Source organism: Phascolarctos cinereus, unplaced genomic scaffold (assembly GCF_003287225.1).
Source record: "Phascolarctos cinereus isolate Bilbo 61053 unplaced genomic scaffold, phaCin_HiC Scaffold_4;HRSCAF=312, whole genome shotgun sequence".
NCBI classification, from domain to species: domain Eukaryota; kingdom Metazoa; phylum Chordata; class Mammalia; order Diprotodontia; family Phascolarctidae; genus Phascolarctos; species Phascolarctos cinereus.
The window spans coordinates 396,261,326-396,276,144 of NW_027555847.1; the positions used below are offsets into that span (position 1 = coordinate 396,261,326).

General features: G+C 38.0%; 1 protein-coding gene across 1 annotated transcript in view; it reads right to left on the minus strand.

The window, feature by feature from the left end:
- Nucleotides 1-916: 916 nt before the first annotated feature.
- Nucleotides 917-14,819, minus strand: part of LPCAT1 (lysophosphatidylcholine acyltransferase 1) — a 161,838-nt gene continuing 147,935 nt past the window's right edge. Inside the window, exon 14 of the mRNA XM_020976707.2 lies at nt 917-7,205. Within this exon, the coding sequence (XP_020832366.1) occupies nt 7,021-7,205 (185 nt within the window). The 3' untranslated portion in view covers nt 917-7,020. The remainder of the gene's footprint in view (nt 7,206-14,819) is intronic.

Below are 14,819 nucleotides of genomic sequence, written 5' to 3' on the forward strand. Positions count from 1 at the left end.
CAAAAGATATTAAGTTTTCAGATGAAGTTATCATGTTTCATCTTTTGCATGTGTTCTTCCATCTGTCTAGTACATGAAAATATTAAAGGTTGGCATGTCCCGGATGGACAGTTTTGTTGAATATTAAGACCAAAAAGTCACTGTCAGTTGCACTGGACAAGGAAGAAGGAGAAAGGCCTAAGAGATGTAAAGGAGATGATACTGGATAACAGATGGAGCTCAGCAGAATTTCCAGAAGATACTCTTAAATTATCAGTGATCACTTGTCATTTCTTAGCAAAAAAGCAGAAAAATCAACATGTTCGTCTCCTGAAGGGCAGTTCAAAATGGAAAGCATTAAAAGTATTTCTTAATCATTGTTAACAATGAGAAGAAATGTAGAATATCTCTTCTGTAACCGTGACTTGTGGTTGAATGAGGCTTTATTAGCTATGACAATCTCCCTAAGCCATTCTAGGGATCATCTCTTCCCAGATCTGGTCCTCTCACTCTATCTTCCTCTAAACAGAGTGCCCTCTTTGGAGAAAAATAACTTTTCCAGTTCATTATTGTTTCTAGAACTCTTTAGCTCTGGACTTTCTGAAAACATTTAAATGACCAAAACCAGTATGCCCAGAATTTGAGAGGAAACAGTGGACCTTTCTCATCTATGAAATTGTATCACAACACCTATAACTCCCTACTTTCCAGGTGTTGTGAGAAAAATACTTTGTAAATTCTAAAGTGCTACATAAATGTGAGGTACTGTAATTACATTATACTTATATGTCATTACAAGAATATCTTGAGGCATTAGTGTAATTCAGGTCCTACACAGCTACATTTTATTTGTAGCAGAAAAATATTTATAGGCAGAACTAACAAATCAATGCAATTAACCAAAAAACAGTTCACAAAACAAACATAAACCAATTGCTTAATGGCTACTTTTTTTATTTGACTTTACACTGAAAAGTCAACTTACAACAAGCCAATCACAAGAAAAAAGTGTCCAATTGTGCAGAATGAGCAGTGATTCCATAGTGCACATTAAGACTTTAAGGAACCCCTTGAAATAACAAATACTGACACACATCTATTACCTTTAAGGAAGTCAGCATCCCTCTCAAAGCATGATTTGAAATTAGGTAACTGTATTGTTGCTTGGCTCAGGGCAGAACAGTATTTTACAGTCACTATCAAAACAAGGCATAATTCTACAATTAACAACAAAAAGTTCTCAAATTGAGGTATTCCTTTATGAATTTTTTTTTTTTACTGAATATCACTATATCATGTGAGATACAGTTAGACTTGGACTACTTAAAAACTTGAGAAAATATACAAAACGTTCAAAGTTTCCAAGGGATGTGCTTTTTCCATACAATTTACTATAAACCATAAAACCAAGGTCTTTTTTTTAAGCCCCAAAAGCAATTAAATATCATTGGAGTGGAAGGGTGGAGGTGAAGGATTCACATATGGCCAAAACTCTCACCATCAATATGCTACAGTGATTTTTTTCTTTTTAGGTAATTATGAAATATGATTTGATTTAGTGCAAGGTCAGTGCACTTATGTACCTGGAACATGGATGCTATTTGGGAGATGCATCTGTGCCAAGGAATATCAACTATATCACAGTAAAAGACATTCAGGAAAAAAAAAGCTTCAAATTAATAGTACTCTGCATATGCCTATCGCACATCAAACTTGATGAGTCCACTGAAGTTTTTTTTTTTTTAAAGCATTACGTTGCTATAAATCACATTCCTAGCCCACGGTACCTTGAGGACACAGGGCTTTAATGTAAATCTCTCCTGCCCCCTTTAGTGAATTAGCATATTAGAAAAATGCTTTAGATCCAGGAGATATTAACCAGAGGCAGGTGTCATGCACAAAACTCCTGGACTTTCTTTATTAACACAAAGATCATTCTGACTGGTGTCTTGTTTAAGTGAGTGGTTTCTTTTGAGGGGGATATGGAGAAAAAGAAAGCACAGAATGGACATGTCTGAGTTGGAAAGGGATGAGGGGAAGTCAATCAAAAAGCATTTATTAAGTGCCTAATGCATGCCAGGCACTGGGGTACAAGGAAAAAAATCGAACAGTTCCTGCCTCCAACAAGCTTATACGTACTTGACGTCTAGAAAACTATAAAGAGTTCATGTATGGCTTAATTCAACTCTTCTTTCTCCATTGATGCCTATGGTACACATAGTAAACCACTAGGGATTTTCATTAGAAAGCATTATTGTTACATAGGAATGGCCAGAGAATATTTGTCAGAAAGCATTATTATTTACAACATATGGAACTATTTTAAATAATATTTACAGGGTACTGTTTAGCGCAATATAGTTTTGCTATATAGACCCCTTCTTTGTAATGGTACTTAGTGTAAGGACCATCTGTGTTGGGTGGCTTCTTCATTTCTTTCAATAAAGATGATTTTTCTTAGGAAGAAAACTGGAATTGGTGGGGGGACCCAACATCTTTTCTCTGACAGGATGGAATTACCTCATATAAATGAAGGAAAAAGAGAAAGGTTTCAATGTTAATAATGTGCTTCAGGAAGAGAGAGGGCCTAGATATACAATTTCATTGATACAGGGAATTCCTAGATGTGGAAATCCCTCTACCAATAAAGACACAACTTATGCTTTTCTATAACTTATGGTCTTAGTGGGTTGCCTAGAGCACTGTGAGGGTGACTTCTCAGTGGTCACACAGTCAACCAGGTCAGTGGCAGCAAATGAATTCAGGTCTTCACTGGCTTTGAGGCCAGAACTCTATCCACTATGCCATCCTGCCTCAAAAGGCACAGCATCTGAGATTGGTTTAAAATATGACCCACATGTTAGATGCAGAGCATCATAGAGTCTTCAGGAGTCCTGTTTCAAAGGTTGTTGAATATTAAGATTATTTCAACATAAAAGTAAATCTAAACCACTTTTTTTGGGGGGTGAGGGAATGATATACTCTTGTTTGAGACCAGACTCCTTCCTGGCTACAGGGTGAGTAGTCAGTCCCAAGAGAGTTTAGTGCTTTTGTGTAGTTTAAAGGAATGGGAGATGAGGGGGGAAATGAAGGAATGCCACACTCACCTTTTCAGCATGGATACATCAAAAATCAGATACCATGGTTGGAGAAAGGGGAAGCCATCACAGCACCACTTAGACAACATCATCATCCAAAAGCTTATGACTGTGCGGCTGAAAAGCCTGTGCTTCCTGCATGGGAAATATCGAGTTTTCCTAGTAGATCAGCCCATATGGACAGCATCTTGCTGCGGGGGTCTGAACCTTCAGTGAACCCCTCCCTTCAATGAGCAGGGCATTGGTCCTACTGGTAGAAGAAATATGAGGCTAAGAGGTGTTAGGCTATAGGGTGCTCATCTCCCTTTGGTACACAGGAGGTAGTTAGTTCATACCCTCCAGAAATAAAGATGGGAACAGAGCTGCTTAATTTTTTTAAAAAAATCATTTATCTATGATTAAACTAGAGATCTTTCTGATGAACCTGGAGAGAAATAAAAAATTACAAAAAATTAAACCCAGAGCCTCAGTCATTATCCCAGAAAAAAAATTATAGCGCTGCATTATTGAAGATAATGGCATATTGTTAAAAGCTAGCATATGTATGACCATGGTTATTAGAAAACATTCTATAGGAAGATTTAAGTATTTCTATTTCTTCAACATTTATAATTTTATAAGGGGCATCAGATATAGGATTTATACACTATCCCAATTAGATTGTTTAATGTAAACAAAGCACTAATATGGTATAAGAGGCGGACAAACGGGAACCACGGTTAGAACTCTCAATATAGCCTAGATACACAGTAGCTTTTAAAAAGGGTCCTAAATAGAATCTTTCTATGGTATTCCTTTTCCCTCACGAGATTTAAACTATATATATATATATATATATATATATAATTTTTTTTTCTGTAAAATGTTTCTTACCTAGAAAAGTACTACCATAAACATTAACTTTGGTTAAATTTGCCCTCCAAAATATATGAAATATCTAGTTTGATCTTTACAATAAAAGACAACATGTAACAAAATATATGCTTAAGTATATAAGATTTTTACATTTTATTTCTTCAACATTTAAAATTCAAAATTATTTTCATGATAGACAATGACAAAATGGACGTGACTGTTCCCGTTTACTCCCCACCCTCCCAACATATACATTCACAGGCTTCAACAGCTGTCTCATGCCTGCTAATCCTGGTTTTCAAAACCATGGTAGCATAAAAAGTATTAAAGCTCTTCTTTCTCCCCGACCTGACAAAAACAGTTATTTACCATAAGATTATCTACATTCACAGTTCTGAATGCACATGAACTATTTAGCGTTATTACATAAGAAAAACAGAATCAGGAGGTACAAATATTCTGTACAAGTCTGCGGATCAGAGATTTTTTTTCCTGAAAATGCCCAATGGCATATATCATACAAAAATCACTTCATATACAGACCTGAAAGAATTGAGGCAACTTCAGAATTGGGCTTTTTTTTTTTTTTGGTCCCTTCCTCTCAGGATCTCAGTTCTATTAACCTCTTTCATTTACCATTTAAAAAATATCATATTTGAAAACTGGATCTTTCTCTCTTTAAAAAGACACAATGAATATTTATTCACTATATAAAATATCTACTAGTAACTTTTAGCTACTCAGTTCATGTCTGAGTTGTTTTGTGTCCAGTATATCCTATGAGGCTCTGAAATTCACTCTAGTAGACTTATTTCACTCTTGATCTGAATAAAAAATAGAAATCTACATGTATCTTATACACAAATTAGCAAAATTCAGGAAAAAAAATTTAACTGATCACCTAAATAGGACTGAAAATTTTAAAGTTCTCAAAATCCTCACTGGTAGAAAGAAAAAAAAACACCACCTAACTTAAAGACCCTTAATGAAAATGAGACTTTTGTTCTATGTTCCTGGCTATGACATTCATTTTGTGAAGAGATGCCTAACATAAAAAATCCAGTTCTGTTTATAAATGAAAACAACTACATTATTTCAAATAGGTCCAGAGGCATATACATACATACATATATATATACACACACACATATATACGTATGCATGTATATGTGCTTTAGGAAACATGCTAGAACATGTAACCAATTACTGGCCTTTAAGAATGAATTTCTGCTTAACTCTGGCAATAAAGAAATGCTAAATCATGTACCACAAATAGGGTCAAAGGGCAAACCAAATTACTCTGTCCTCCAAACTTCCTGGAAGCATCACTCTTGTATTTCATCTCTCTGACACAAAGAGAACAATTAAAAAATATATATATTTCTATACACACATCCTAGTAAAACTGTTTTTCCCCCTGATACAAAGGAATTTCCACATGTGTTTTACCAGGTGACACTGAGGATTCAACATTTTAGAATGGGGACAGTTAACATGGCAAATGCATAAGGCCACACTAATGCCTGCAAACCAACCTCCAGACTCTTCATGCTACTTTACTTATTCTCTGCTACAGGACAAACTATGTTCTGACACTAAGCTAACAGACAGATTTCTCTCTGTTGGAAGATCGAATAGACAGGAAAAAAATATTCTTAGCTCATTCCCCCTCCACCCATGCCTACCCCCTAGTTTAAGAAAGATACGTTTGCATAAACAATAATTAATTAGGGTGTGGGGGAGGAGCCAAATCAATTTGACAGAAAAAAGTTTGAGAAGATATTTTTCTACTCCAAACATGTTGCAGTTTATCAGAGTAATTAAAATAACACAATAACCTGGAATCTGTTGAACTCCTTTCATTAAGAAAGAAACTATCTTTCATTTTTTTACCTTATAGATAAGATTTTCAGCAGTATACAAATGCTTTGATCAGAGATTAATCTATATTGAATTAAATCATGTTACAACAGAATCCTAAAGTTGTTAATATGAAAAAAAAGTCCACCAAATAAGACTCTTAACGTACAGTTAGTGAAACAGATAAGATATTTTTGGTTAGGGGCCAGACTGTTAAGAGTACCTTTATGAGTCAAAAGACTTCAAGTGGCTAGGATAATATGCCTCAGTAGAAGTCTATTTGGAATTTTAAATCAGAGCCAAAACAAGCGCTTAGTACATATAATATTAAAACAAAAAACCCAGAACTATAATTAAATAATCCCCCCACACTCTTACAGGGGAAAAAAAAGTAGAAAAACAAGTCTCCCTTTCATAAAAATGTTGAATGTTTCCTGAAGTATCTAAATGAAGATTATAAAAACATTTACAAACTCCCACACAGATTTAGACACCCAGAGAAAACAGAAAATGCATTCTCCACATTCTGTATTTGTGGAAGGTGGCAGATCTTTTATAGTAGCTCCAAAACACGCACACAACAAATTAAAATTTTCAAGTGTAGACAAAGAGTGTCTTGGGGTCAGAGCTCACTAACTTTCCGTACTACCATGGAATCGACAACATAAAGGACCATTTGCAAAGTTTTAATGAAAATTAAAAACCAGATTTTTTTTAGACCACTTTGTGACCTCCAAAAACTAAACTAAACCAAACAACCTCCTTTGCATAATTTTGTTGAATTGGGTACTAAAGACAGCCTGAATTTAACTGTCTTTAAACACAGAAAAACACTCATCACCAAAGTGCACTTAAAACCACAGCAGCTACATTATTCTTTAATACGTGCACACTCCCTAAGACACTTCGTACGTGAAATTAAACAATGGAATATAAATAAGTATGTGACTTCTTTTCAAATACACATACAGTAGGAGGAAGGTAGCACATTCACAGTCTTGGCGCTCACAGACTTTTTACAAAGAAACAACAACAACAAAAAACCCCAACCCAAATCTTTCCAGACAAGTTTGAAGAGAGTAAATTTACATTGCATGGGAGAGTAAGAAAAATGGGAAACTCTCACACAAATAACAGGGAGTATATATTGTCATGTATATTGGAATGATAATGGAACCTCAGCAACGGCTTCTCGTCTTCACCAGGAGAAGGAGATGATGCTTCAGCATTAGTTCAATTTCTTCTGAAAGGGGTTCCTCTCATCTTCAATATTTTCAGGGCTGAAGTCAGTACAGAAACCATTAGGGGTTGGAGCAGAGGGTGTCTGAACACAGCTTTCAAAACTTGCTTGATCTGGATATAAATATTCTTCTGCAAAGTCTGGGTACACTTCTGCAAACCTGCTGAAGTCAGCTAGAAAAAATAAAGACATTTTGTGTTATGTGGGCTCCAGGTGGAGGACAACATTTTAGGGCTATGGGTGTGTGCCGCTTTGTCTTCTCTAGGTACCTGCTTAGAACACAGACCCTTCCTATAGCCTGTGGCTGCTGTGGCTTTACAAGGGGGGGGGGGGAGAAGAACATTTGGGATCCTTCCTCACTAAGAGATACTTATCCACCACCCAGGCTACAATTATACTTTACAGGCAAGCAGACACTTTACCATGTGAATGCAGGTATATTTAAAATATTCCTTGCCATTCCCTCCACTAAAGTCACACTTTAGTCTGATGCTGCAATGTGGCACATGAATACCCATGAATTCTAAAAAGGCATAACTGTGGAACACAAATTCTGATATTGCCTACCTAACTTTCAGTATAGACCCACTAAGAGTTTGTGTCCATCATTTGAGAACTAGCCTAGCTAAGTTTGGAAGGGCTCATCACCTAAAGGTGAGGAGATATGGGGATGAAGGAAGCATGGAAAGATTGTCATCTGTATCAGTGAGAAAGGATGCATAAAGATGAAACTGTCTATCTTCTGAAATTTTTGAAGAAGTGTTTTCTGGGCATGAAATGTTTTTAAAATTGAAGGGAAGGTTACCTTTTCAATATTCATAATAACTTAAACTTAATTGGCAAACCACAGAAAACCTTCCAAGGAAGCCATTTTGGTTTAAGTGCTTAGATAATGAGAAACAATGGAAAATTAGTAGATGCAATGCTAGATTCATAATCACCAAGACCTTGGTTCAAATCCTGCTTTAGACATTTACTAGCTGTGTGACCTTGGTCAAGTCACTTAACAACAATAGCTAACCTTTATGCAGTGCTCTAAGGTTTACAAATATCTCATTTTATTCTCACAATAACTTGAGTAGTAGCTGCTATTATTATCCCCACTTTTTAGATGTGGAAACTGAGGCAGAGATTAAATGATTTATTCAGTCACAGAGCTAGTGTCTGAGGCAGGATTTGAACTCAGGATTTCAAGCCCCACTCTCTATCTCTTCTGCCACCTAACCACCTCTCTGAATATCAGGTTTCTTATCTGCAAAATGGGGACAAGAAAAAATCACCTATCTCACAGGGTTATTACGGGGATCAAGTGAGATAACTGTATGTGTGCTGCTCTGCAAACCATAGTGCTTACAGAAAGATTAGCTGTCATTATCACTCTCCTGGTGATCTCATTAGCTCTCATAAATTCAACTATTACTTTTATGCAAAAAAACCTCCCAGATCCACAGGTTAGTCCCAGACTCTCTCCTGAACATCTGGCATCACCAAATGCATCTCCTTTAGGCATCTCCAATGTAACATGCCAAAACAGGATTACCTTCCCCCTTGCTTCCCCAAGGGGCCACTGTCACTCAGTGATCAGATTGTGTAACCTCAGTACTCTGTACTCTAACCTATACCTCATATTCAATAAGTTGCAAGTGTTTTTGCTTCTACCTTAATCAACTGACATACATTTATTAAGCACCTATGTGCAAAGCACTGGACATACAAAGAATGAAAATCACTTTTCAGAGGAGCTTACCTCCAAAATATCTCTCATGTTTGTCCCTTCTCTCCCTCTCCTCTCACCTCCATCTAGCCTCTCTTCCCCTCACATCTACTTCAACAGCCTCCTAATTGTACCTAGCATCTCCTCCCACTAAACTGCCCTCCCACACAGCTCCCAAATTGATATTCCCAAAGGCCAGGTCTGACCACTTCCCTATTCAAGAATGCCTAGTGCCTACCTCCAGCTTCCAAGATAAAATACAAAGTCCTGTGTTTGACTGGTAAAGTCCTTCCCAATCTGGCTCCAGCCCTTCCAGGCTTCACATATGCTGTTCTCCTTCACACAATCTATGCCACAGCCAGACTGGCCCAGTCTCTAGTCCTTGACGTTCCATCTCCCATAAGCCTACTGTTGCATGGTCTATTTCTTATACCTGGAATTTTCTCTCTCCTCACCTCCAGCTCAGGGAATTTTTGACTCCCTTTTTTTACTCTTAACTCAGGTGTCTGTTCTGACAGATCTGATCCTTTCATTTACAAATCAGCCCCTGCAGGTTATTCAGGCAACTTTTTTAACCCAACTGGAAAACTCAGCTCTGATCAAAAGGTTTTAGTTTAGGTGAATTAGTGGTACTGGTCCATTGTGTTTTAGTCAGGTCTGGGTAGAAGTGGATTCCCCCTTTTCTCTGGATTACCCTAAATGGGATGATATGGGCATAGATAAGTCTCTTTGACCAAGACTGAGTGATCAGACCCACAGACCCTCATCAGAATAAACCCACTTCTCATTATAATATTCATTCTCTCATTGTTAAGCAATCAGAGCTGAATGCCACCCTCAGGAATATCCACTCTTCCAAGGGCATATATACATACATTGAGTGGTTTCTATGAGGGGTCTTTGGTATTCAAGAGTGCCACTGACCCCTTTTATTCATTATCCACTAGTATTAACTAACAAAATGACTAGTTACCCAGAAATTACATCTCTCTAACTTCTTATATGTCACAACCAGAACAGGTAATTAAAAAAACCCAAAAGGAAAAAAAAAACACCAGAAAGCCTGAACATCTGTGGCTAAAAATACCTAAAAGTTATTTTTTGGATGGAGTTGGGAGTGGAAGGGTTTTACAGCAGGCAGATGGATTCATGTTGTACGTGTAAACTGGACATTTCATACATCAAAGTAACTGTTCTGAAATGATACAGTGCCTCTCCAAAGATGCTAGATGGTGTTCTGGGTCAATAGCTGTAATACGTGTGATCCTTCCATGACATTTCTCACTATTCATGGAGCCACAGTTAAGCTAAGTATTCTGAATTGACACTAACCATATCAATCCCATCAGCCTGAGTCCTTGCTCTGTATAAGGCTAGCTAGGGAAGGGCTGGGAGACATTCTCCATGAGCAAGGCAAGGGGGATAAGTAAAGGATCAGGAGCAGATAGCTCCACTCAACTGTGGCTCAAGTAGTGTCAAAAACAGTCAAGTAGGGACAAAGGGAAAATGCTTTTCAAAGTATACAGAACAAAAGCCCCGAGGATACTGGCAATTCCTCACTTACCTCTTTCTCTTGCAATATATTCAACATAAAAAAAAATTCCCTTACAGCTCTATTATTAGTAATTGTTAAGTACTTCTGTCTTTATTTGGTTAACTTATACTGACAGTGCTACCTAACTTATTTTTAAACTCGGTTTCCTCTGGAAAGAAAGTCAATTAAAAATAGCACATAGCACATAAGCACAAACTGCTTATGATAGTAATTGGTAATGTTCATTAGTAACTTTACTGTATAAATTGTTTTCTAGAGAATATAATAAATCCTAGACTATGCTGGAGCTATTTACTTTTCTTTTGTGGGTATTATCTAAACAAAAAACCCACTAGTTTGGACTTTTACACTAATAAACTATGTCATAGCAAAAGAGTATAAAATGACAAGCAGCATCTGTTTCAAACCTCCTCCATCCTCAATGCTCCCTCCACCTCTTTTTGCATATATAACTTCACCTCTTATTTTACTGAGAAAATTAAATCCATCTGTCATGAGCTCCCTCATTTCCCCCAGCTCAAACCCTTTCCACGTTTTTTCTGCCCTCCTCTCCTCTGCTCTGGTCTCTGAGGAGGAGGGAGCTCTTCTGCTGGTGAAGGTTAAGCCCTCTACTTGTGCCCTGGATGCCATTTCCTTCCATCTCCTCCAGGAGGTTGCCCCATCATGCATTCTCTCATTCCCCTACTTTCTCATCTTCAATCTTTTGCCATCATTCATTCTTTCATCTCCTCCACCCCACCACATTCATTTGTCCTTCAAGCTTTCCTATTTCTGTTGAGCACAACACCATTTTCTGAGTCCCCCAGGTTCTCACGTGTGGAGCCATCCTGGAATTTTCCTTCTTCCCTCACTATACTGTACCATTCAGTGGGTTACCATGCCCTCCACAGCAGAGATACCAAACATGGAACCCACTCCAGAATGCTGTGGGAATCAGATTAAAATGTAATCAGGAAATAATTAACAATATATAGAGAAAAACAATATAGGACATAGACATTGTTAATAAGTAGTTTTCTAGGTCAATATGCAGTTCACAGAGATCCTTATGTATATTTAGTGGCCCCCCTTTATATCTGAGTTTGAAACCACTCCTCAAAGAAGCTTTCATATCTCTTCATCTCCACTCTCGCAGCTACTACCCTAATAAAGGTTTGGATGATTGTCATAGCATCCAAATGGGCATTTCGCTCCTGATTCCACGCTCTACAGAGCTGTCAAGTCAGCACTGTGGACACACAAATCTTGCTCAAAACTCTTTAGGAACTTTCGGTTGCCTCTATGCTAACATGCAAATGCCAATGATCTGTCTTCAACCTAGTTGTCTAGACTTATTATTCCCCTTCATATATCCTATGTCCCAGACAAACCAGATTGCTAGCTGTTGTGTGACCTCTCCATTTCATCTCTTACCTCAGTTGCCTCCCCACAGTCAGCGCTTTGGGACTGGAGTACACTTTCTCTTTACTTGTCCCTCTCATTCTTCCTGGAGAATGTTATCAACCTCTAATTATATTCGCTTCCACATATTCAAGGTTAAATTCAAGTATTAAGCCTTCCCCATTGCCCAAGTTGTTAGTGCTCTTTCTCTCCACAAATTACCCTATATTTATTTACTCATTTGTGTGTGTATATTTTATACCCTCTTCCCTCTAGACTATAAACCATGGGAAGGCAGAGACTATCTGGGTTTTGTCTTTGTATCTTTGGTGCATGACTAGGAATCCTATATGTACATGACCTCCATAAATGTGGGGTGAATTGAATACAACTTTATATATGAAATAAGGACTCTCACATTCGATCTAGAATCTTATTTACTCAAGGGTCAATCAACAAGAATTTATTAAGCACATATAGGCCAAACATTGGGCTGCGAGGTGGCACACTGGATAGAGTTCTGGGCCTAGAGTTAGGAAGACTCCTCCTGAGTTCAAATCTGGCCTCAGACACTTACTGTGTGACCCTAGGCAAGTCACTTAATCTTGTTTTCCTCAGTTCCTCATCTGGAAAATGAACTGGAGAAGGAAACAGCAAACCACTCCAGTAGCTTTGCCAAGAAAACCACAAATGGGGCCATGAGGAGTCAGTGATTGAAACAACTGAACAACAACACATTCCAAGCACTGTGTTAAGCACTAGGAGTACAAAGAAAGATAAAAACAGTCCTTGACCTCAAGGAACTTACATTCTAATGGGGGAGACATGTGAATAACTAATACACACAAGATACGTTATCAGAGTAGAGAGGACACTCATGAGGCACACATAAGAACTGGGAACAACCCACATTCCATAAGAGCCAAGACGGGAAAAGCAAGGTTGGGTTGTGAAATGGTCACAGGTTTTGCTATAGTCCACAAGTCATGGGGAGTTGGGGATGACTGAACAAAGATGGAAAGTTGTTTCAGAGATGAAGGGAGTAAGCATTTATATAGCACCTACTATATCCTCCACCTACTACATGCCAAATACTACGCTAAGCACTTTTTATAAATATTACCTCCTTTGATTTTCACCACCATCCTAGGAGGCAGCTGATATTATTAACCCCATTTTACAGGTGAGGAAGCTGAGGCAGACAGAGGATAAATGTCTTGCTCAGGTTCACACAGCCAGTAAGTATCTGAGGCTTTGAATTCAGGTCTTCCTGACTTTAGGTTCAGTGCTCTCTCTATTCACCTGTGCCACCAGCTACCTCCAAGGCAGGGAAGGCACTCGCTGATGGCGAGTAATGAAAAGGCTTCCTGCAGCAGGTGGGAGCTGAACCAAGCTTTGAAGGAAGCCAGGGAAGCTAAAAGGTATAGCTGAGGGGCAGATCATTCCAGGCATGGGGGAGACCAGTTCAAAGTCACAGAGTCAGGAAATGAAATGTCAGTGTGGCTTATTTACTATGTGTCTAATTCCACTATTCCAGGTATACATAAGCTCCTTGACTGCAAAATATGTCACATTTTTATCTCTGTATCAGCATGTCAGAGGCAGCTGGGTGGTGCAGTGGACAAAGCACCAGGCCTGGAGTCAGGAAGATCTGAACTCAAATCTGGCTTCTCTGACACTTATTAGCTGTGTGACCCTGGCCAAGTCACATAACCTCTATTTGCCTTAGTCCCTCATCTGTAAAATGGGGATATTCTGGAGAAGGAAATGGCAAACCACTTCAGTATCAGAGTCAGACTCCAGTGAATGACTGAACATCCTCAATGTCAAACATGGTTTGTTTAAGTAGGAACTTTGTAAATATTTGTTGCATTGAACTAGCCCTTTGCTTGTATTCTGTTGTTGCCAGCAGTATCTAAAAATGCAGGGTGATTGCTTCATGGACAAAGGTAAAGGAAGTTCTGATACATTCTAGGCCATGAAAACAGAAAATCTGGTCAGGAGTAAAAGACAGATGCAGTAGAAAGGACATAAAGGAGGGCCAATTCCTTGAGACCTCAAACAAATAGGAAAGGTGACAAGAAAAGACCCAGTATTGGGAAATATCTCATGAGATGTATATTAGCAGGGAGGAACCAAGCCAAATGACCAACATGGGGTCTGAACTTTTAAACCCTTGACTGCATTCATGCTGCTTTTGTTCTTTAGCTCACAGTCTAGAATAACTAGAGAAAGGAACTCTAATAAGAACTAATAAGTGTGGGCCTCCGTGTGTGTGTGTGTGTGTGTGTGTGTGTGTGTGTGTGTGTGTGTGTGTATGTGTATGTGTATACACACACACACACACACACACACTGGTTGGCTTCTACTAGACAGTTATGGATTCTTCACCAAAGGTAAGCTGATAGAACCAACCGAATTATGTGGTGGATTACAGGAGTCAAAAACATCAGTGTAATTTTTTTTACTTCTGAATGGCTTATAGCCAGTGACACCTTGTGGAAAACACTGAAACAGTTTTTGCTTAGAAATATTTCACAGCAATAACCTCTGTTAAAGTGCTTACCTTTTCAATGATGGGAAAACAGAAAACAGAAGAGTGGAGGAGAGAATTTGGAACTCAGAATTTTGAAAAAAAAAAGTTAATTTTTTTACATGTAGTTAGAAAAAAATATTAAAAAAGAGAAACATTTCACAATAGCTCTCTCTTTTTGAAAGATCACCCAGCCAGTTTCTTTAGGAAAACAGCAATACCCTAGGTCACTTGTCTTGGAATTCTTTTGTTTGGATATAGCTGGTGCTCACATTGTGTTAAAATTAGGACACTGTCAATTTTAACATATAGAAAAGAAAGACACAAAGAAATCACTTTAGATATACTTTGTGGAAAATGACAACTGTTTAATTTTCTTTAGTGATAAGAAATCATCTAATAAATGGTAGTGAGGATGCTGTTAAGTAGTTTTCCTTCTGACAAACTTATGTGGTAGTAGGTAGATTTCTATACTTCATGGTTCCCTAGTGAAATCTCTTACTACTCGCCTAAAAATAGCATTGTCTTAAATTTGTCATCTCCATGGGTTCTTGTAACGATAACATTATCTTGTGACATTAAAAAATAATGACTACATTAAGAAT